At 43.1% G+C, this 23,690-nt stretch overlaps 1 protein-coding gene across 10 annotated transcripts in view; it reads left to right on the top strand.

Annotated features, from left to right (window-relative positions):
* The window catches only part of magi1b (membrane associated guanylate kinase, WW and PDZ domain containing 1b), a 180,342-nt gene that overhangs the window by 121,655 nt on the left and 34,997 nt on the right, over window positions 1–23,690 (top strand). For 6 of the 10 annotated variants that reach the window (XM_054751543.2, XM_054751535.2, XM_054751558.2 and 3 more), the window contains 7 exons: window positions 2,384–2,441; window positions 3,175–3,308; window positions 5,302–5,418; window positions 6,880–7,065; window positions 7,182–7,841; window positions 21,455–21,486; window positions 21,951–21,995. In XM_054751543.2, the coding sequence (XP_054607518.2) occupies window positions 2,384–2,441; window positions 3,175–3,308; window positions 5,302–5,418; window positions 6,880–7,065; window positions 7,182–7,841; window positions 21,455–21,486; window positions 21,951–21,995 (1,232 nt within the window). The remainder of the gene's footprint in view (window positions 1–2,383; window positions 2,442–3,174; window positions 3,309–5,301; window positions 5,419–6,879; window positions 7,066–7,181; window positions 7,842–21,454; window positions 21,487–21,950; window positions 21,996–23,690) is intronic. The other 4 variants (XM_054751550.2, XM_054751576.2, XM_054751539.2 and 1 more) reach the window with 3 other exon arrangements.

Below are 23,690 nucleotides of genomic sequence, written 5' to 3'. Positions count from 1 at the left end.
TCATCACCTTCATTAACTGCAGAAAGGAAACAGATGGGAAAAATGTGCCAGAAAATGCCAGACTTTTCTACGTTACATTGAGATGTTTGCATTCATGGACTCGCCCATCTTGTCTTTCGACCGTGGAAGGCTGTATTGATAGAAGAAGAGAGCAGAGCGCGTCTCGGCTAGTAGCTAACCATTAGCATTAGCAACTTCACAACATGGCAGAACATCTTCAGGTTATTTGTGGAGATAAAAAAACCTCAATGTTGCATTTTTTTTTTTACCCAAGAAGGAAGAGTGAACAAATGCAGAGTTACGTTGCTCAGACAAGAAAATCCCTCACATTTTGGCAAAATTTGCCGTTCTCTCCTTTTTCACCCTTTTCATGTCTGGTTGCTCTGAGCCAATCAGAGGCAATACTTTTTGCATACCATAAATATCAGCGAGTAAGACTCATAGTCCTGTGGTTTACTATTATACCATTCCCCTCTCCTCTTCTACTTCCTGAAACAGGAATTCATTCATACTAGAGACCACAGCAGATTTACTGGAAATAATAAGGCTGAATGAGCCCTTCGGGGGAAGAATTCTGTTATTGAATGAGGAGAAAAGTTTGTTTGGAATGCGGACTAATTCTCACATACACCCACAAAGTCACAAAGTGTCTCTCTAAGGCACATGCTCAGTCAAGATGACTCAATCAGTATCAGGAGAATGAGATGCAAATATCTGGAGACGCAGTTCATCGTGCCTGACTCCCTCGTAGGAAGTGGGAAGAGAGACGTCGGGTGAGAGGAAAACACAGTCTAAAGAGTGACACGTTTCACTCAGTCTTTTTTGTTTGAGTTCCTGAACGCTCAGAAGTAGTGTACACAAACCCGACAGACGTTTGCAGCTCTGAACGTCCTCTCTGTTCCTTCGCCTCAAACACACACACACACACACACACACACACACACACACACACACACACACACCTACAGGTGCTCTCCTCCTGGAGTGAGACTAGTTCAGTGTGAAATCAAGTGGGTGATTAGAATTTTGCGTGAGGTGAGGCGGGACCGCAATCCATTTAACGTTCCAGTTCACAACATCGGAGGAAAATAATTCAGCACATCCAGCACAGCTTTACCCTTGCAGCAACTCCTGCTCTGCAACCTGTTAGTCCTTCATTGATGCTTTTGTAAAAATTATGCATTGATTAATCTGCTATCAGTTGTCTTTAATATTGCTAAATTTGTGCAGTGTGCTCACAGTTTGGTTATATTACACACAAAATATGATAAAGGCTAAATGTAGCCCAGTGGCCTTGAGATGGACGTGTGTTTTAGTACTTGTCGTCATGCAGAGGCGATTTAAACATCACTGAGATTTTATTGCATCCATTGTTGACTCCACTCCAACCACAGGTCCTCTTTATTAAAAAGCAGAGGGAGGCACTTCAATATGGATGATTGTAATTAACATCTAGGCCAGGAAACATCTTCTGAGAGTAATGATATGTAAAACTTATACATCACAAGAGGGAATTAATGGACAGCCTGTGTTTGTAGCCGGTTGGAAGCCTCTGACATTATCTACAGTATGCAGGCACCAACCAGTAATCAGTGCAGCTGTAATCAGACTACAGAATCAGAATGAAACACAAACTCATCGCAGCACTAACAAGTGGAGCTGTAGAAGCCCAGATGTTTCACCTCTGGGCTGTTGTAAGTGCTAGAGTGGATGTTTTCATATTAATTCACAAGCGAGGTTGAACGTCACTGGAATTTGTAAGAGGAGATGGTTTCAATGCCATCTGTAGATGAGGAGCATGCTGGGAGCTGGCTCTGGTGTCGTCAGGAATCTGCCGTGTATTCACATTGACACGCAGCGGCAGATGAAAAAGCAGAAAGGCACTTCGGTCACCGCAGCTTTGCGTCAATCCAAGGACGTCTTTTCACTAATTGGACTTTAGAATTGGAGATTTGTGTCTGTTTAAGAAAAAAATCAATGTTGTCATCCACATGAAGAAGAGGGAAATAAATCATTCAAAGCACCAAGTTACCCCACCGCACCTTTTTCCCCGTTCCCCTCTTATTCCTTTCCTTTATGCCATCATGGCTTGCCTCTTCTTTCTTCCTACTTTCTGCCCTACTCTCCTCTTTCTGACCTCACTTCTTTTTTCCTTTCTTTCATCTGTGTTCCTCCCTGCCCAAGGGGTTCGGCCATGTTCTTATCTGATGTGTGGAAATGTCAGCACTGTAAGGTGACAGAGGTGGGTGGGGGTGGGGTGGGGGGGTGTCAGGCTGTGAAGCTGATGGGTTCCTCTGGTCCCAGAGACTGACTGACTGATGGGCAGTTGTTTGTTGTTGTCAACATCTTCTTCGTCTCATGGTCTGTTGTCTTTGTCTTACAGAGCTTCCACCAGGATGGGAGAAAATAGAAGATCCAGTTTACGGGGTCTACTATGTTGAGTAAGTTGCATAAAAAGTACATTTGATGTTTCACATGAAGAAATTGTCATTAAAAATGGTTTCATCTCAGCATTAATCGCAGCATGCAGTTTAGTTCCCACAATCACATTCTTACTGTGCCTGTGCTGTTTGGAAGGCCTTGTCAAATGTAGGCCATTTTGTTTGTGTCATTACAATCTGGGGGACTTATATGAGTGTGTGTCTGCATGCAGACATGTGTGTATTGACGACTGTGTGAAGCCGCCGGCCAGCACCATTAATACAAATATGCCCCATGGGGGTTTGATGTAGTTCAGAGCATCACCTGTGGGCATGACAGTGAGGCTTTTATTTTCACGTATTGGTTTCTGCAATATTTTCCTGACGTACATTATTCACAATTGCCTTAATCTGCTACATAATTCAACGCTTTCAGGTTTCATTTTTCACCACAGCTAAACGTAGTAAGAAGGCTCGTAGCTTCTAGGCATTGAGCTTCGAACAATGTTTGGTGAATTAAACCATCATCACCACAAGCTTTATTTGGGTTGGTTTGTGGGAGTTAACGTACCATGGAAAAAACAGAAAAGTGGTGGTGCTTGATTTTTTAATCAAATCTTGCCTTTTCCTCACCCCTGCCTCCCCTCTGTCACTCTTTATTTCCTCGTATTTCCTCCCTATGCTGCTTCACTCCGTTCTCTGTTTACCTGGCCTATTTGTCTCCTGCAACCTGTCCTTCCCCTCCCCTCTGTAGTCATATCAACAGGAAAACCCAGTATGAGAACCCGGTGCTGGAGGCTAAGAAGCGCAGGCAGCTGGAGCAGCAGCTGCCCCAGTTGCCTCAGCCCCAAAGCCAGCAGCCACCTGAAGGTGAGCGCTACATCCGAGGTTCGTTCACAAGCCCCCACCAAGGGCGTCATTTCCTTTCTTTCTACTCATATGTACTCTTGCTTTTTTGTCTGTGTGTGAATGCTTTGTACCAGCTTTTGCTACTGTATTATGCAGCGTTGCTTGCCACAACCTTATGATTTGCAAATGGACCTTCCATAAAGGCATAACTATTATTTGTGGCTGCTTAAAGCAGCCTTTTTTTAAGATAATTTTTCTTTTCTGTTTCTATTCTTGTTTGTGGAAATAACCTGAATTTTTTTCTCCCAAGGTGAAGATGAGTCAGCTTGTTCTACCCTCTAAGGTTTATAAAACAACATTTGCATGAACCGCTGTGACTTTTTTAAGATTAGCATTTGTTAAAGACAACAATGACACTTAAACCATACTCTAGTGTTAGGAACAACAGATGGTGTCATCTGACCACGTGATCCAAAATGGGGTCAGATCACGTGATTTTCCAACTAAAACGATCAGATTTAACCTTATAAATGAACAAAGATGGCCTTTTTTAATTCATCCTGCGATTTTTAAAACATAATGACAATGCCGTAGTTTTAATTTTAACCAATTTTGCTACATCAGTATTCATTGTTGCTGGGATGACAACAAAACAAAAACATAATTTACGGCAGGCGGGGAACGCAGACACCATAACATGTAGTTGTTAGCTAGAAGAACTAACATGTCGCTCCAGGAGAAGGAACAGTCTGCAGTTTAGACTTGATTTAAACCAGACGGCATACTGGGTATTTTATTCAAAGCTGCATTCAACACTACAAATGTGATATGTTGCGTTAAAAACATACGCATTTCTCTTTTGGCTCTTCCCTTCAGGGGTCACCGTTTAGTCCTAGTCCGCCATCTTACAAACAAAGACCCCGCTCGGTTCACTGCAGCAACTCGGACATTAACACGGAGTCAGCCGACACTGAAGCATACATTATAAAACAAAGAGAAATTGTTTACGGACAGCAAAAGTGGCACAGCTGAGAGGGCAGTATTTATCACACTGAATGACAGTTTGTGGATGCAAACCTCAGATTTAGCAGTCTCCTGGAGCCGCGTGATGAGTTGTCCACTTGTCACAAGTGTTGTGCCGAGAAGAGCCTGCCATCCGTGACGTGCCTGCCCAGTTGCAGGAATCCACATCACTCAGTACAGATGTATATTGAGGAAGGAAATGATTAAAATATGATCAACCAGGCTACTTTTGTATATATTTGTGTTATAAATCATATTTATATATAAATTACATTTGGCAGATAAATCACAGAAAAACACAGAAAGAAAGAAGTACATTAATAGTATTAAAAAAATAAACTTAAAGGACAACTTTTTTCCTATTATTTTAACGTATTGATCAATCAGCAGGCACTGAAAATCAAATGACTCTTACTCAGATTGGGGGCAAAAATGTGATCGGAACCTCCTTAGTCAGAACTAAAGTCTGTTTCTCCAAAATGAGGTTGGTCAGTATGCATTCTGTGACAGGTAGAATAAAAATAAATCTTTAAAATGTCTCACCTAACCCTCTAATTCGTTTAGTGGAGTTGATGTAGTTGAGCTCGGTGTGGACCTACCCCAGCCAAATGCAGATTCACAATGATTAATGGATGAATATCAACAAACTTTTTTGTACTTAGTTATATCGTCAGATTTCTTGTTATTGACAGAACACTTTAAAATACAGTATCAAGATATTATTCTTGGGCCATATCGCCCACCCCTAGTAGGAAGACTACCAGTAGGCAACCCCAGGCTTCTTCAAAATACAAGCTGGACCACAAGAGGGTTCTCCTTTTGTACTCCACTTTCTTCTCATTCAGCAGATTCTCCTTTATTACCTGCAGACATTAACCTAATATGAAATCACCGCACTCCTTTATAAAAATCCTTTTCTCCGAGCCCCACAGCCACAGTTTCCTGTACTAGTAGGATCCTTTTGCTGTCTAGACTCCATCTAGAGAATGTGTGCTTCTTGCCTTTGCAGAGTGGATCGAGGACTCGGCGTTGGCAGGGGCCCCGCTGGTCACTTATGCTGCCAACCATGAGACCTACAGAGACCCCCAAACGGGCCCCACCGTGCCCAGTGCCATGGGACAAAAACGTAAGCCCTGTTATCCTGAAACCTCGCGAAAAAGTGTTTTTGTTACTTTTTCCTCCCATTCTGTGTTACTCAAGAGTGACTTAGCTGCAGAATCCGTTCCGAGTCTTTGTGTGTGAGCGTGCCCGGGGCCATGTCTTAGTTTCACGATGAAAGACCAGTACGAATTGACTCTACAAAGCAATTTCATGTATTCCTCATAAACACAAAAGCCTCCATGTACAACCGACCACATTTTAGACAATTTGAGATTATGTTGAGGCTTTTTAGGATGAAATCCCAAGTATGAATCTGATTATTACAGCTTTGTTTTGACTCATTCTCAAAGCGTATAATGGCCAGATTTCACCCCTCATTTAGCAACTCACAAACACACCTAGAGCTGCTGTGGGTTTCCTTCTCCTTGTTGCCAGCTCCTTTCATGCCAGCCTCCCACTAGCAGCTTGTCTAATTAGCCAAGCTGTGGAAGAGATTTAACTGCTTTATTCTGCTTCTCCCTTTTGCTCTCCCTCGCCACTCTGCCGGACGCCTTTTCCTCTGTTGGTCTTTGTTTCACGGCTCACCCTCTCCCTGGCTTTATGTCCCGTCTCCCTCTAGTCTTTGTTTTGGTTCGCTTGATGGTCTAGTCCATCCTTCCTTCCTCTTGAACAGAGAAAGACATCATATGAAATCCGCTCCTTACATGTCCGGCGAGTGGAGGCGGCAGCAGCTCTTGGTTTAATCACATCTCGCAGATTTTGAGAAATGCTATCAGCGTTGATGCACACGGACGCGTTCTCAACACGAAACGCCACAAACACAAGGACATGAACTGACTCGAAAGGGTAATACATTTTTCATTGTATGCATAAGCTATGGTGCTGCCCCAACATGAGGAGGTACTGCAGATTGCCAAACACACATTCCTCTGATCCCTACACACGCTATTGTTCTTTTCCTTCTTTTATTTCAACACAATTTTGAAAGTGAGTTTTCTTTGTACATTTCTTTCTAGTAGGTGATTACATGCATCTGGTTTAGTTAGTTTCTCTCCATTCTCTGATTTCTCAGCAGGGAATAAAACAAATATTTGTGTCCATTTCAAATATTTCCTCATTGCATGCCTAATAATTCAGATGCAAGAACAAAAATAATCATGGGAAATAAAGCATTTATTTAAAATACCCATTTAACAAGTTGCATCTAAGCCAGATGACAGAAAGTGTAGCTTTTTTGTGCTGATTTATATCTGAAAGATGTACTTTTTATTTAATTTAATGGTAACTTTTTAGTCAAAAATGTTTCAATATTCTATTGCTTTCAAGCGTTTTCTAAATACACTTCACCAGAGCTCAGCAGCAGATTATTCCCAAAGATTCACAGCTGCTGTGGCAGCAACATAAGGATCTTCAGTGATTCCTATCCTACTTATTGATTTTGTGCCTTCACGTAAGTGAAGCTGAATATTTGTGTTTGTGTGTTCAGGCGGGAAGCCTTTCTTCACTAGGAACCGGTCTGAGCTGAATGGGACCTTCATTAATACCAAGCTGAAGAAGAGTCGCCGTGGGTTTGGTTTCACTGTTGTTGGAGGAGATGAACCAGATGAGTTCCTGCAGATCAAAAGTCTGGTTCTGGATGGACCTGCGGCCCTTGATGGCAAGATGGAAACAGGTCTGTGGAGCTAAATTAGGTCGCCTTGGTTCATCTGAGCAATGCTTGTAAAATAATAGCTTTTTCAAGTTAAATCTCTCTCTCTTTTTTTTTTTTGTTATTTGTTGGCCTCTAAGGTGACGTGATTGTGAGTGTTAACGACATCTGCGTGCTGGGGTACACACATGCCCAAGTTGTAAAGATTTTTCAGTCGATCCCCATTGGTTCCATGGTCAACTTGGAGCTGTGCCGTGGCTACCCATTGCCTTTTGACCCCGATGACCCAAACACCAGCTTGGTTACCTCGGTGGCTATACTCGACAACAAAGATCCCATCATCGTCAATGGCCAGGAAGTGTCTAACAGTTACGACTCGCCATCCAGCCACGGCAGTCAGAGCACCAACAATGGCCCAACCAATGGTGGGGCACCCCTCAATGGCCTTCCCCGACCTCAAAGCCCCTCTGCAGAGACAGCCTCTGACACCTCCTCCCAGCTCGGCTACTCCAGTGACGTAGTGACCCTGGCTTCGTCCATCGCTACACAACCTGAACTCATCACTGTACACATGGGGAAAGGAGACAAGGGCTTTGGCTTCACCATCGCAGACAGCCCCGGTGGCGGAGGGCAGCGGGTGAAGCAGATCGTGGATTACCCTCGGTGCCGCGGCCTCAGAGAGGGTGACATCATTGTGGAGGTGAACAAGAGAAACGTGCAGAGCATGTCTCACAACCAGGTGGTGGATCTGCTCAGCAAATGCCCCAAAGGCAGCGAGGTCACCATGCTGGTGCAGAGAGGTGAGCGAAAACTAAACCCGACTGTTTCACACTTTGTTTGTTTTGTTGCTCATGAGCTCAAATGGTGATGAGGAAGGGGGAGGAGAACATGTGTCAGGTTCAGTTGCAGTCCCTGATTTTATGTGCACATAGGTTGAAGTGCTACAACACACAAGGAACCTTTGCTTTGAGTCTGTTTGATGCTATTGATGAAAAATAATAGGCTGCTGCCTTACAGGCTGTTTCTGCTCACGGAGCTCTTTTTTTATTGATGCAAGCATTTCTTTATTCATGCAAATAGATGGGGGATGAAAACGATTGGATTGTAAATGAGGCAAAATGGAATAATGACTGTGGTGGAAGGAAGAAAAGGAGGAAGTTGGATTTAAGAGAATGGCTGTGGTTAGAGTAAGAGGAGAGGAGGTTTACGCTAAATAACATAAATGAGTAACTGCCTCGATATGGAAAAAACTGGATGTAAAGGAGTAGACTGTCAGAGACTGACCTTCCCCTTTTATTGTTTTTAGTCCGCCTCACACTGACCTTCTCCACTTCCTTCCTGTGTGATTTGTTTGCTGGTTGACAACCGGACTGGTTTATTTAGTGCTTTTTGTGTGCTTCCGTGCTAAAGATGCAGCCAATTGTGCTGTTGGCCCTCCTATTCCGCCTTCTTGGTTTGCTTTGAGATTCAATCAGAGACATTTTGTGCTTTAAACACCAAATTCCAGTTTGTTTACGTTAGTTCTCTGGTGACAGTTCTGCTCCACTGAAAGCTTTGTACCATAGCTACTGATCTAATCTGGCACAAGCAGCCATGAATGGAGAATAAAACTAAATCCATCCAATCTTTCTTAACTTTTCCAAACTAACTTTGTGAATTTCTTAATTCTTTACATGTTTAGTTTAAACTCCAGCAGGTTTAAACGCATAAAACTGTCTAGAACTTCATCAAGTGTTCAGCAGCCAAGTGACAGTGGTCTCAGAATGAGTTTTTGCCTTTCTGCTGTAGCCTGTATCTCACCTCCCCTTTTGCATTTGCTAGTGAGTAGCATTTCATCATCGTTATGGGGCTCACAAGCCGTGAAGTGAAATGAACTCATCAGAAACAGAATGGAGTTCAGCTCGGCTTCTGACTTAATGCTGCGGCTAGCCTTGATAGGCACACTCCGAAATATAGCCCTGGTGAAAGAAATACCAGCGTTTTGAACGTATACGGATGATAAATCGAGTATGTTAATTAGAACAGCATTTGGATAAGCTTTTTATACATGTTTTAATGGATTAGCCGATCTTAAAAAAATCAAATGCCTGCTTGTAGGTTGTCATGCAGATTAATAGCAGGACAACAGTTTTCAGGCTGTGTTTCTCTTATTTGCATGGTGACGTACCAATTCCTGGTGATGGATGTCTAAAAAGAGCCAGGAACGAGTGAGCCATGATTCTGTGTGTTTATCTGCAGACTTAGTTAAAGGTCTCCTGACCCACTTGTTTATGTTTATGTATTTTGCAGACGCTTTAGTCCAAAGTGACTTACAAGTGATAATCGACCTGTTGCCCTTGAGGCTAACAACAACAATAACAACAACTTGACATCAATAATGGAGAGGAGGGAACAAAGAAGTGGCCGGTGGAGGGGGGGATGGGTGCAGGCAGGGGGCTAGTTTAGAAGATGCTCTCTGAAGAGCAGGGTCTTCAGGAGTTTCTTGAAAATTGAAAAAGAAGCCGCAGTTCTGGCAGTGCTTGGTAGGTCATTCCACATTTGTGGAACGATGCATGAGAAGAGTCTGGATTGTCCTGAGCGTGGTGTAGGTACTGCTAGCCGACAATCCTGTGATGACCGGAGCGGCCGGGCCGAGACGTAAGCCTTTGCAAGAGGATTCAGGTAGATGGGAGCCGTACCATCTCTGACTTTGCATGCTAGTGTTAGCAATTTGCATTTGATGCATGCTGCTAGCGGTAGCCAGTGGAGCTCAATGAACAGAGGGGTGACGTGTGCTCTTTTTGGCTGATTGAAGACCAGACCCGCCGCTGCGTTCTGGACCATTTGAAGAGGTCTCACAGTACAGGCTGGAAGACCAGTTAGAAGGGCATTGCAGTAATCGAAGTGGGAGATGACAGTAGATTGCAACAGGAGCTGGGTGGCATGTTGTAATAGGTATGGTCTGATTTTTCGTATGTTATACAGCATGAACAAGTAACAGAGGCAACATGATCTTTAAAGGTCAGGTGTTCATCAATAACAACATCCAGATTTCAAACTGCCTTTGAAGGAGCCAGAGATAGGAAGTCATTTTGGATTGAGATATTGTGCTGTATGGATGGTTTTGCTGGGATGACAAGTAGATCAGTTTTAGAGAGGTTGAGTTGGAGATGGTGGGATTTTATCCATTTTGATATGTCAGAGAGACAGTTTGATATTCGTGGAGAGACAGTGTGGTCGTCCGGTGGAAATGACAGATTGAGCTAGGTGTCGTCTGCATAGCAGTGGTAGGAGAAGCCATGTGATCGAATGATCTCACCCAGTGAGGTGGTGTATATGGCAAAGAGAAGAGGCCCTAGTACAGAGCCCTGGGGGACTCCTGTGGCAAGATGGTGCACGATAGAGGATTGTCCAAGCCAAGATACACTGAATGATCGTCCTGTGAGGTACGATTCAAACCAGGCATGTGCTTTCTCTGTGATGTCCATGCTAGAGAGTGTGGACAAAAGGAAGCCATGGTTGACAGTGTCAAATGCTCCCGATAAGTCGAGCAGGATAAGCACTGAGGATTTGGCAGTCGCTCTAGCTTCTTTTAAGGATCCCATCACTGCTAACAGAGCAGTTTCAGTGGAGTGGCCCTTTTTGAACCCAGACTGGTAAGGGTCAAGCAGACAGTTTTGTGAGAGGTATTCTGTGATCTGCTTGAAAGCCACCCTTTCAATGATTTTGGACAGAAAAGGGAGGAGAAAGATAGGTCTGTAGCTCTCCACATGATTTGGAGGAAGAGATGTTTTTTTTTTTTTTTTAGCAGCGGTTTAACCTGAGCATGCTTGAGAGAGGTGGGAAATGTACCGGATGTCAGTGAAGCTTTGGTCACATGTGTGACTGCTGCAGCTACTGTAGGAGCAATAGCTTGGAGCAGCTTAGTCGGAATGGGGTCCAGTGGGCATGTAGTAGGGCGGCTGCACGTGAGAAGCTTGGACACACAGTTCTCAGTGACAGGGGAAAAAGAGAAAAATGAAGCAGTAGGGCCTGAGATGGTTGGGCTAGAAGGAGTTTGTGGTAGCGAATGTTCAGGAGTGGCCAGTTGAGTAAACAGTTTGCTTATAGCTGCCACTTTGTCAGTGATTTAGAGAGCACAGTGACACCTGGAACAAATCACCGGCCTTCTCTGGTTGCAGTCCCACCCAGGCTGGGATAGGGAGACAGACTTGCCATAGCGGCGGCAGCATTCCACATTTCTTCTGAGGGGGGGTAATCACTTCAGCCTCACAGGCTCCAAGGGCACCAGATTCAGATAAATTGTTTTGGGGCAAGACGGAGATAATTTCCTCTCTGTCTTAAAGTTCTGTTGGTCCTCAACCCCTCTGAATCCAATAATGGCGTAATTAATCTATCCCAATCCGCGCTGACCCGTCAACTCTATCCTTGATTGCATCAACCTTCTGTGCCGGAGTCTGATTCTCAGCCAAAGTTCCAAGCTTACGACTCATCTCCACAATTATATGAGTCTGTGCGTTTACATCGTGTTGTAATACATCTCTGAGCTCCGGGAGCGAGCAAATATTCCTCGACAGCTCGTTAATTTTCCGGTAAGCCAGGTAACCGCCCAGGCCAAAGAGCAGGAAACCTGACACCAACACCATGAAATCCAGACGTCTTCAGAATCTTCTACAGACAGTTGAGAGAGGCAGACCAAGTTCCACTGTTTCCAGGAGTCCATGATATGCCCAGCTGGATCTGTCCCAGAGGGGCACCCGGGAGCCCCCTCTCCGGTTCTCATCGTTGAAAAATTTTTGTCAATCGCGTTGAGACCAACTGACCAGATCCATTTTTAATAATATCCAGTTTCCAGTTTTCTAGAAAAAAATGCAGAAGCGCCGTACACCCAAAGACAGACTAAGAGCCTTGGGATAAGATAGGGAGGAGAGGAGGAAAAAAGCATCTGTACTCTCCAAGACCCGGAAGAAGTTATGATACTATATTGATATTAAAAACGGTGTTATAGATTTTTTTTTATTAAGAACTTACATGGAAACATTTACTGGTTTTCTTTTGTGTGGTGCAAATGAAATTGACTGCTAGGTGGCAGCAGTTTTTACTGCCATTATTTAAACATAACGAGGTCTCGCAATAAGACCGGATGTGTCTGGCTTTAGTTTTCCAGTTAAATTCAGTTTTAAAATAATTGCAAATATCATCTCCGCTGTATTGTAATTTATATCCTATCACTGATTCTTGCAAATACATACCTCTACTTTTACTGGATGTGAATGTACACCCAATTAACTTTTGGAGTCAACACTATGCAGATCCCTGAGCCACGTTAACTGGCCTCCTCTCGATGTGCAGGAGCAGCGGGTCTACTCCAATCCCCTCCCAGATGATCGAGCTTCTCACCCTATCTCCAAGGGAGAGCCCATGCACCTTGCGTAGACAGCTCATTTCAGCTGCTTGTATCCTCAATCTCAGTTGCTGTTTTTCGAATCGGACTGGCCTCCGAAGAACGACTTTCTCAAACTCTCTTGGATGTTTATGCAGACGGATGCTCTGTCCCACTCTTCCCTGACCCTCATCTGGGCCTGCGATCTTCTGGATCAGCTCTTCTCAAGATAATTTGTTACATCTTGACGACGCACACTGAGATTCAACTGAGAGAGAGAATTCCTGCACTTACACTCAGTTACTGCCGCACACACGCATGCTTACCAAAGGTTTGTCTTATTTGTGTTGCCATTAGCTAGTCGGAAGAATGCTGACACGAAAAGGTGCATGCCGCCAACTACTGCACAGGAGTGGAACAAACTTCATGTGAGGGTTTGGTTTTCTAAGGTACATGTAAACTAGGATAAAGGCTCCAAGTTTATTACTTTAGATCGACTTAGATGGGCATGTATATGCACTAACTTTACAGCAATCCCCAATAAATCATAACAAATGAATGAAAAAGTTTATTGTTAGTACATTGATATTGCCATACATTCTGTTACAACTCCGATTACGTCAGGCTAATAAGTAATAAGAATTATCCTTTCTTTATCATTTTATAGCTTCTTTTCTTCTTTGTATGGTCATAAAGGGGTTAATGTTTTTCTTTTGTTTTCTGGATTTGACGACACATTTAAGAATGTCTTAAACTACACATCATGTCTACTACTACATCTACTACTACTACTATTACTACATCTCTGCTAGTGCTTATGATAGTAATACAAATAAATCTAAGTATTCATATCAAAAGAGACTGAGTATAACCAGTCTTGTTGAGTAAAAGGCTAACGTTTCTTTCTCAAGGTGTTAGACTTATTCAGTCAAACAAGGAATTAATCATTTTCAGCATCCCACAGAAAAGGTAAGAAGTGTGTCGCTCAAGCAACGTGCTCTCTATCGTTAGTCTCAGTGGTTCCTGTTGCATGTTTATTGTTATTCAACAAAGATCCCACATTCAGGAGTCCCCGGGGTGTTTGCATAATAACTCAGCTGCTGATGCTGCTGTTTGAGTGGCAGCTGAATAATCACAAATCATTTAGAAGATTTTCACAACTTTTAGAGTAAAAATACTCAAATTAGAGGTGTTGCGTTGTCATTAGCCATAAAATGAATCTGTCTGCAAAATCGGTATTTGAACGTGGATGTTATGTTATGTCAAGCCTCATCCAGTGCCTGCTCAATTTTGTTTGCAAATCAACTGGAATACTGAACTTCAACAAACCAGAGTAATAAAGAGGAGCAGTTTCTTTCGACGTTGGTTTGCGGTCTTCTTAGATGCTGCAGCTGCAGCTTTAGTTTTCTGCTTAGAACAGTCAGCAATTCAGTTTTATGTTATTTCTCTAATCTCTTAAGCACTGTGAAGAAATTTGACACACTTCAGGACAGAATGTTGGAAGCAACAGAGTGCAAGAACTAGAACAACCTTTCAGGTTCTTTCATATAAAACAGCCATGTACCAAATAAAGGTAGGGGCATAATGATGGGCAGTTTAAGGTGCATTTACAGTTTAAGGACATCTTTTATTCATATGTTTTCCCAGAAAACCTCTGTTTTCCTAGTCTGAATATGTGCACATGTATTCTGGTGTCTGTGGGCACATTTCCCCATGTAATCCTTTCAAGTTAAAACTACGATGACTGGATTTCATTTTCTGTCAGGTGTTGTGTTTACAAATGTGTCCCTGCCTTGAAAAATGGCGCTAAGGGAAAGTGCAGTTCCCACCTGCTTGTGGTCATGTTAGCTAAATGTTACCACCATGCTCCATGGGAAAAAATCAGCCATACATCAAATCCGATCTTATTGGTTCTCAAATATTTCCAAATAATTGGACATCTATACACAGGTGATTCAACCACTGAATCAAGTGTGTTGGAGCAGAGAAACCATGAAACCTGCTGGATACGGCCCTCCAGGACCAGGATTGGGCACCCCTGATGTAAGCGGCAGTCTAACACTATGGGTTAGCTCTAGTCGGAGTTCAGTTCTGCTGTAGTTTAAATTATCTTCATCTTCAACAAACAGAAAATGTTAAGTGTCCATGTTCTGATAAAACACCATAGCTGACTTAGTTAAAGGGATAATTAGCAACTATTTTTAAATCTTGAGTCAGTATGTGCTAAAATGACCCTTTACAGAGTTAATGAAAGGCCACCCAGCCCCTATCACCCCCTGTGGCTAGAATATTCCACTTGCAACTTCAGACTGGCGGGCCACTCTGTTGGGAAGTGAGCTGACATACCTGGCGCTGCAGTCTACTTCCAGCACGTTTTCTGCATGTTTTAGATCATGAACACAGCTGATTTGTTTCATTTAGTGATTAATCACTTTTGTAGACACCATTGAAGGCTGGGAGACATTTCTGCTGTTAAATTAAGGTGTTTAAAAGATGAATGCTCAGCAAGGAAATGGGTTTTGTTGTCTAGGGAGCACTAAAAGCAAGCCAAAACTGCCTAGTTCCCATTAAAGCCAGGGTAGAGATATTAATATATTTTCCCTTTCCAACATGTCTTTCCTCTCACATACTAACATTGTAAACATATTAAATCATGATTGATTTTTCAAGTCATATTTTTCTGGAACATACTCATACGTACCGGTACATCAGTGTTATTAAACACACACACACACACACACACACACACACACACACACACACACACACACACACACACACACACACACACACGAGAACATTAACTAGGGTTCTCGTCACGGTTCCTTAATTACTCTCCAGCTCACGCTCTCCTAGCTGCTGTCTCACTCCGGTTCTCCAGCAGCAGCAGCGGTGAAGCACACTGGTCTCTAATTGGGGTCCTGATGTCAGCGTTGCTTATAAACACCCACACATCTTGTTTTCTCTGGTATTCTCTACAACTCTCATTCTGTCCATCAATCAGGAGCGTAATGTTTTCTGAGTGAGCACTGCCTGCGCATGTACACACATGCACACGTACAAATCCACTGAGTCTGTCCCAGAAACGAACAGCCATGCATCCAGTTATCGATTAGAAGCCGAATGACCCCCAGTTCGGTCCTAATTGGTGGAAATCCAGCCCATTCTCCATCCATCCATACACCCTTTTCAGTTTTTATCCTCCAACTGCCAGAATGTATTCAAACCTGCTCGCCTACATGAAATTAGAAGTGAATCCCCGAGGACTGGCATACGAAGAAACACACTTGTTAAGGAAGGCGGATCTATGCCACTGTGTGCCCCTCTGTCTCGTCTTTTTTTTCTCACAGTCTGAATATGCACAATTTAACTTGTGTGAAACTGAATGCATACAGATGTCCTTTAATTCAACTCCAGCAACAGTCGTCATGGATTTAGTCCGAACCCGTTTTATTTCTCTTTGAAATGATTCTTACTTTATGACCCTTTATAACTTTTAAACATTGACATATCCCCTTTTCAGACTCTAGACTTCCACAGTACAGCCAGACTCATCTGCAAAATGATGCAAAGAGCTACTATATGCACACATAATCTGCTTTTTTGCACAAGATTAGATGTTCTATCTTTGAAATTATTTCTCCACATCATGCAATAGTTTTATGTATCAAGGACAACGGCTTGTGTGAAATGTAACAGATGTGTATGAGGGCAGCTGAAAAGGATTACAATTGGCTTCCAAATGTTTTCTAAGTATAGCATGTCAGATTCTCTTGAACTGTACACCAGAAACCAAATGAAGCCATAGAAAGTGATGCATAACATTATGGTAGCTGACAGGTGCTCTGATAATAAAAAGAATCATCTTGTTTCAGTGGCATGTGATATACTAGACACGTAGTCAACATCCAGTCTTTACAATGGATTTTTAGAAATTTGAAACAGATGTGACATGCTGTGATTTGAGCTAATCGAATAAACTTTTAATCCTAAGTATAGCTCTCTGAACGATGGTCTCTCCCCGGTTCCAATTAGGAGTGGGGATTGATACGTTTTTATCAATATCGATAGCATTGTCGATTCTGTCTTTCGATCAAATTCCCTTATCAATTCCAGAGTAGTTCAACAGGTGGCAAAAAACTAATTGCAGTGTGCCAAACTTCCAGTTGGTTCTGCAAGTCTAGGATTGGCTTACATGGGTACCAGAGACACACACTCCATCATGCAGATGCTAACCCATCATTTGCAAGACTGACAGATGCCAGTGATGTACCTTTAAAGGTAAAACATTCTCAAAGTTTAAGATATTAAAAAATAAATATAGGAAATTTCAAAACGGGTGTGATTACATTAATGTATGAAGAATTCATCTCCCATGAGACATTTCTTATAGTTGCACAACTCTTCTTCTAATGACGTTCTTGCTGTTTAACTGGAGTTTTCTCATTATCGGCACCTGCTGTGTAGGAATAGAATCGCAATAGTGTCTGAGGTAGCAAAATCTCTGCAAGTTATTACAATAATAATAACAATAAAGTTGTTTTATTTCGCATTGAATCCTTCGACTCCCTCTGATATTGAATCACATTGTAATTGGGTTAGTTTACTATTAAAAGCAGTCCCTGAGTGTCAACACATTGGACTGACAGATTCCTATTGCTAGTATTGTTAAACACTTTCTATAACCACGTAGGGATGATTTATTACCAAACTTGGTGTGTTTCATGATGCATTGTTCTTTCATCTGTCTAATTGCACTGCTATAAAAGGTTCATTTTCTCCCTGCATGTCTCCTCTTGCTCCCACTGATGCATTGAACATGTATATGATTCGTGATGATGTCTTGCTGTTGCAGAGGTGCTGATTTGCACACCATTGTTCCCTTTTAAGTTGGTGCAAATGTTAGAGTCCACAGAGATGCACATTCCAGCTGCCTGATCAGGGAAAAGTATAGTTTCTGAAACACAATAGATGATTTGTCATTGTATGGACGTAGATCTCCATCGTTTGTAAGGCAAAGCGAAAGTTGCATTAGTTCCAAGTTGTGCTGTAGCAAACTTCAGGATCCATAGCAGCAGTGACTGATGGGAAATGGAGAGATGTCAGAGGATTGCAGGGATAACGAGGGAGAAGCAAAAAAAAAAAAAACTCCTGCTCTCTTTTCCTCTCTCGTCTCCCCCCCATGACTCATCATTCACCAGTGACACATTAGACCCGCTGGGCGACGGGGCCTCACTCTCCCCTTCTTGCACATCGAGGAATGATGTATTTTTTTTTGTCCTGTCACAGTGCCAGTAGAAGAGAAAATCACAGGTTTTCAGGGCTAAAACGAGGATCAGGTGTTAAAGCTTTTGACAGATTTAACATATTGGATGAGCATCTTTGCCAGATGTGTCACGATCCGATCACGATCCGATCAAGATCTTAGATTATCTTTCTGTGTCGTCTGGAAAATGATCTGTTTTCAGCGTGTGAATAGTGTCAGAGCACCGTCACATTTTTTTCCATTTTGACCTTAATTGCATCCTTTATTTTTTCTCCCTTTTCATTCATGCAACTTTAAGGGGGTGGAAATAGTAATGTCACACTTAGAAGGCTCTTATTGGCCTAATGGTGTACAAGCGCAGCAGCTTCTAAGTGCCTTCTATACAAGCTTCAAGAATACACACCGACGAGCACGATTATGTCCACTTGTGTGCCTTCACGTAAACAAACATGCAGTTTATAAACTGAACAGTCTTGTGCACGTCCGTTAGGAAGAGATAAACGCTAATGATGGGTCCCAGCGCAGATCAAAGCAGGAAATCGATTCTCTGTATGAGCAGGAAGCAATGTGTTTCTGCCCACTTCGCATTAAAAATTCTGCTGACTTTAAAGTTCCAATGGCGGCGTAATAAACAGCAATGCAGTCCGGATAAAACAATATCAGGGTGCAGCCTGCCAGCGAGGCGTCTGTGATTCACAGGGCTTTGGGAGTGTTGCACGAGGACAAGGTGAGCTGCTTTCTCACTCAACACCTACCACTCAGTGCTCTACCCACTGCAGTCTATGTTGGGGTACCCTCTAAAATCATGGAAGTTAAAAATGCTTAGTTTCTTTTTAAATGATGCTTTTTCCTCTGATGTGCTCCTCTGACATATGTGACTCCAGCTTTTACACACATGCACTTGTTAAGGAAGCCAAAGAAAGCTGCTCTCCACGGGGCTGCTGATGTAAGCTTGTTGCTGATTCTCTGTACAGCAGAGAACAGCTCACCACGACAACTGTTGCTCGGAGACCGTCTGTCAGTCTCCACAGTCACCAGCTACTGTCGCCAAGGTGACAGATGGACCTGCCCGTTTGAGGCCGTAACTCTAAGATCTGCTGCTGTGCACGTGCATGCAAACACACACACACACACACACACACACACACACACACACACACACACACACACACACACACACACACACACACACACACACACACACAATCTTGATAATGTCTTCCATTTAGTGGCTGCTGAGCTGCCAGGTTGATGAAACCGTTTGTTTCACAAGATTAGCAGCTTGTTTATATTTTTTGGCATGATACATGTAATTAGCATAATGAATTTGTATTTTTTGTTTTTGGCGCAGGTTTTATTAGTGACTTTGCTATGAGTAGTACACTGATGCAATGAGCCAGATCTGTCTTTTAGGGCCAATGCTGATTTTTGATTCTTGTAGTTTGATTACCTTTAAAAGCATGAACATGGAAGATTTATTTTTTGGGTGGAGTATAGTGGACTCAGAAAAATGTTTAAACTTCATCGTTGCTCGATGGTGCTGGGATTTTTTAGTTTTAGGTTTGCTAATTACCAGTTGAGCTGATCATATTGGCCAAAACCAAACACTGTCTAGTAATTTATAGGATGTTCTTCATCCACCCTTACCTTTCACAATATTATATAATTCATTATTTTGTTTTTTTATTAAAACAACAATTGAATCATCATTAGTCGGAAAGACATGGTACTTAAGGAAGTTTAGCTTTTGACTGACGGTAAATCTTCACTGCTATGGAGACTGATTAGGAAGCCCCTCGGCGCTCCTGCTCTTGTTTTTAACCTAAAGGATTAAAACAGAGTGCCCTCGCCAACTGGCAGGCTGGTTTTCCCACAGGTCCAGAACCGCTCTTCCCTTCCTGTTGTGTGTAATTGGGTTTGGAGGTTGGTCCAAACACCTACTATACCTTTGATCTGAGAGCATCAAACGCATTGTGCCGCTTCACCTTCAGACACACACAACAAACACCCAACTACTTCTGCCTACCAATGTAATGTTGCACCCTTTAACATTTGCTGTTTGAGATTTATGCATCTAGATGAAGAAAGTGAGCTAAAGAAAGCTTTTGTGACCGATTTCACAGATTTTTGAACAAATCTTTTATTCAGTCTGTTTAGTGTCCTGCCTGGTCGTGTCCATTGTCTGTATCAGTGTGTGAATGCAAAGCTGCAAAAAAACAAAAAAAAACATCTAGACTTTTTTCTTCTTATTTATGGTGTTGCTGATGCTCTCAAATGAATAATTCCTGTCTAAGTGGAAACCATGTGGAAAAGGAATTAGAGGAACAGCTGGATGACAAAGGAGAGACACAAACTTGTGGGTGAGAGTTAAGGCAGACGACAGAATGTGTGCAGATATCTTGTAGAGTCCGCTTCCATCACAGTGATGGCCCACTTTCCTGGAAGTAGTGGCTCAGTCCCTGTTGTGTTACGTACATCTGCTGTTTGTTAGAGGTGTCCCCGTACTGCACTGAATGGAGCAAATGCAAACAAAAAGTACAGCTCTGGTGAGTTCCCTTTGTCTTCTGGATTCTCTCCTCGCCTTCTCATTTCCATAACTTCCTGCAGACAAGGTTTTCATGCCGCGTGGAGGTAGAGAGGGATCGGGGGAGATGGGTCACGTGCTTGTGGAACAGTTTTACCCATATGGATCCAGGATTACGTTTTAGTAATCTGTCAATCTTATTTTCTGTCTGTGGTAATAACATTTTTGCAATGACTTATTTTTTTTTTGTCTTCCTGCTCACTTGCGCAGAAACCAGAAACGCTTCTGTCATACCTCAAGCACACTTTGATTTGAGTCGGGACTGCTGCATGAAACCATCTGATGCCTGTGTGTGTGTGTGTGTGTGTGTGTGTGTGCGTGTGCGAGGCTGAATGAATGTTTACCAGCATGTGGGAAGGGAGGGAGATCGAGTGTAGAGAGGAAGAGGGAGGGAGAGAGAGAGGCTGATGATGCTGAGGGAGGAAACGGGAGCGAGGACAGTGAGCAGCGAGGTGTGAGAGAGGGAGAAACGGGTGGGAAAAAAGGAAAAGGCAGCAGGAAAGGGAGAGACCTGGAGGACGCGCCAACTGCCTATAGATGCTGGAGCCTTCGACAGCGGAGCGCAGCGCTCAGCGGACTCAGGAAGATGGTCTCAGTAAGAGGGGAACTGACGGTTGCCTATAATTTAATGTTCAGTATCTTGGACTCCTTCTCCATGGGTAATGCCTACGGCCGGGAACTTCAGAACAAAGCTCGCTCTCTTTTCCTCCCATTAAACTCTTTTTGTTCTCTATCTTTAATTGCTGTCCATCTCTTTCTCGTTCCCTCTCTCTTGCTGCCTCTCTCAGCTCACACTTTCTTTCCCCGAACACACACTCACGCCGATGGGTAGCCGAGGTCTAGCGAGCACCGGGTAAGCCCTTGGGGCTGGCCTTACTGTTTCGCTGCACCAGTCAAGCCGAATTCTGGCCGTGGCGGTGATGCAGATAGATCGCGCTGCCTGCCCCCCTCCTTCTCCTCCCCTTTCTCCTCCTTTCTGAAACACCACACGCAGATGGGCGAGCAAAGGGAACCAGGCAGGGATAGAGAGGAGCGAAGAGGGTTTGAGTGGTGAAGGAGCACTGTTTGGGGAGTCTGCTTTAGGAATGTTGATCCCACACCTCAAATTGTTTGCAGTCTCCTTTTATCTGAACATGGACTACAAACTCCACTGGTAACCTTCTCCCTTTTGTCTTTTTCTCCTCTCTGTCTGGCTTCACAGGAGTGGCACCTGCAAAGAAGAGCCCCAAACTGGTAAGCTGCTATTTTCCTGTAATTGCACCCCCTCTCATCCATCTTCTGCTCTTCCGTCTTGCTTTTCCATCCATTTGAAGGAGTAATGTGCTCACTTTCTCTGCCTCTCCTCCTTGGTCCCAGCCTCCCACCCCTACCCTGTGTGGTGTAACTTGTGGTGATGTTGTTGGCTTGTTTGTAGACATGGGGTGCTGTGCTGAGCGGGGGTGGATCCCTGTAGCTTTACACGAGCCCCCTCCCTCCGCCCCCTCTTTCTGGCGGGGGATGGGACGCGGGGCTTTGAAGCGCCGCGTGAGTTGGGTTGCTAACATGCTGATGATCGCATCACGCTGGGTGCTAAGTTTGTGGTGTGCGAGCTGAATGTATGATCAGAGCAGAGAAAGACGGCAGCCTGGTTCTGCAGCGAATTGCGCTGTCTCCTCCGTCTCTCACTGAATGTATGTTTGTTGTATTTTGTTTTGCAGGATGATTTTGAGCTGGCTCCTCCATACAGAGATTACACTAGGATGGTATGTGATGTTGTTTGAAAGAGACGAAAGTTTCTTGAGGGACTGAGGTGTTGTGACTCTGGTGCTGGGTGGTGGTGGTCTTTTAGAGGAAGGCGTGCATGATTAATATGTTGTCTTTTATGTTCTTGAGGTGTACTGTCTTAGACGTTTTCAAATATGACAAAACATATTATAATCACAATAATTTTGGTCAGTATTGAAATCCTGATGAGTCACTGGGTTGGGTATCTCTACCCAGAAGTCAGGCACCTATTTACACGAGTGATTAAAACTAGAAGGCATAAATCACAAAAGCAAAATTTTATATCATTTGAGATGTACAAAATATATCAAATTAACTGAAACAATAAAATTAAACTGATGCTAGCACCTTGTGACATGCGACCAAACCAGTGCGCATGTTGGTGTTGTAATGGGGACCAGTTAGGACCATTTAGCCTGGCAAGCCATCCTTTTTAAGTGAATATATAGTCTGGCCACAATCCATTAATGATTCTCAGTCATGCAGCGGGATCTATGGTTGTCTTTCAAATTGTCACCACATGCTATTGGATAACAAACGTGACATACTGACCGCTACAGATGTCAGTCAACGAGGCAGTCGGCCATGCTCCGTCAAAGTAGATACAAATACATCATTTTTCCAAGTACCTCTATCTGCTCTATACTCAAAGAATAGCCCAAATCATAGTAGTTCAAAGCTGAAGCCATATTCGTTTCCAACAAGCAGTCGCCGACTTGTCAACTTTAGTTTTCAGTAACATCCTGCCTACTCTACAGAACCATGGCCATCTTGGTTTGCAGTAACATCCCATTCCTACCTGGCTGATGGAGAGCTGCGATTGGCCCACCAAAAAATCTATGATTGGACCGCTATGGATGTCAGTCAGCGAGGCAGTCCGCCATTACATTGTGGAAGAACTACATAAAACACAAAGTAAATCATAAAACAATACATTGTTTTTTAATGCACACAGAGCAAACCTAGACTGAAATGCAAAGCTAAATTATTTTGCTTTGGCAAATGACGATCTAAATTCTAGGTTAAGGATCGTTGGCACCGATGACATAAACAGGGAGCCATATAGAGGGAGGGGCCAAGGAATCATGTTGCCTCAATGGCCTCATGAGGAATAACAATGGCCTCGCCAGCGATTCTTATTGCTCCATCAGCAGCTTTGTTTCAGACCACGCCTCCTACTCCCAACTCGAGTTTCAGAACTGAAGTCATTTCTTAGCTGAGAGGTGAAATGTCTTCAAGGAAAACGAGAAGTCCAGTTGTTGAATATAATTGACATTAACATGGAGAAACAGAGCTGCTATAAAAGCAGAAAAGAGCTGTTTAGGATGCCTGAAGGTTCAAATGGGGAGAAAATTTTTTAAAATGGGGTGTTAAAATATTGCTGGATGTCTCACCATAGTGTGGTTTGGAGTCATAATTGAAAGTAGTGGGGACATATTTTTTTGTGTGTATTAAATCGTATACAGCTGGTGTGTTTTGCCTTCAATCTGCCCTTTTCTTCCAGTTTGAGTTTAACCTTCAAAAGGGGAAATAATGCATGTCACTCAGAAGGAAAGGAAACATGAAGAGAGCACTTAGAAGGCAGAATGTGTCAGAATAACATCAACGTTAATATTTTTTGTTGATTACATAGTTGATGTCATTAATCAGAGCCTGAATCAAAGTCTGAAAAC

The sequence above is a fragment of the Nothobranchius furzeri genome, chromosome 3 (assembly GCF_043380555.1).
Source record: "Nothobranchius furzeri strain GRZ-AD chromosome 3, NfurGRZ-RIMD1, whole genome shotgun sequence".
Lineage (NCBI taxonomy): Eukaryota > Metazoa > Chordata > Actinopteri > Cyprinodontiformes > Nothobranchiidae > Nothobranchius > Nothobranchius furzeri.
Note: the sequence above shows the minus strand (reverse complement) of the source record. Positions and strands in the feature narration are given on the sequence as shown.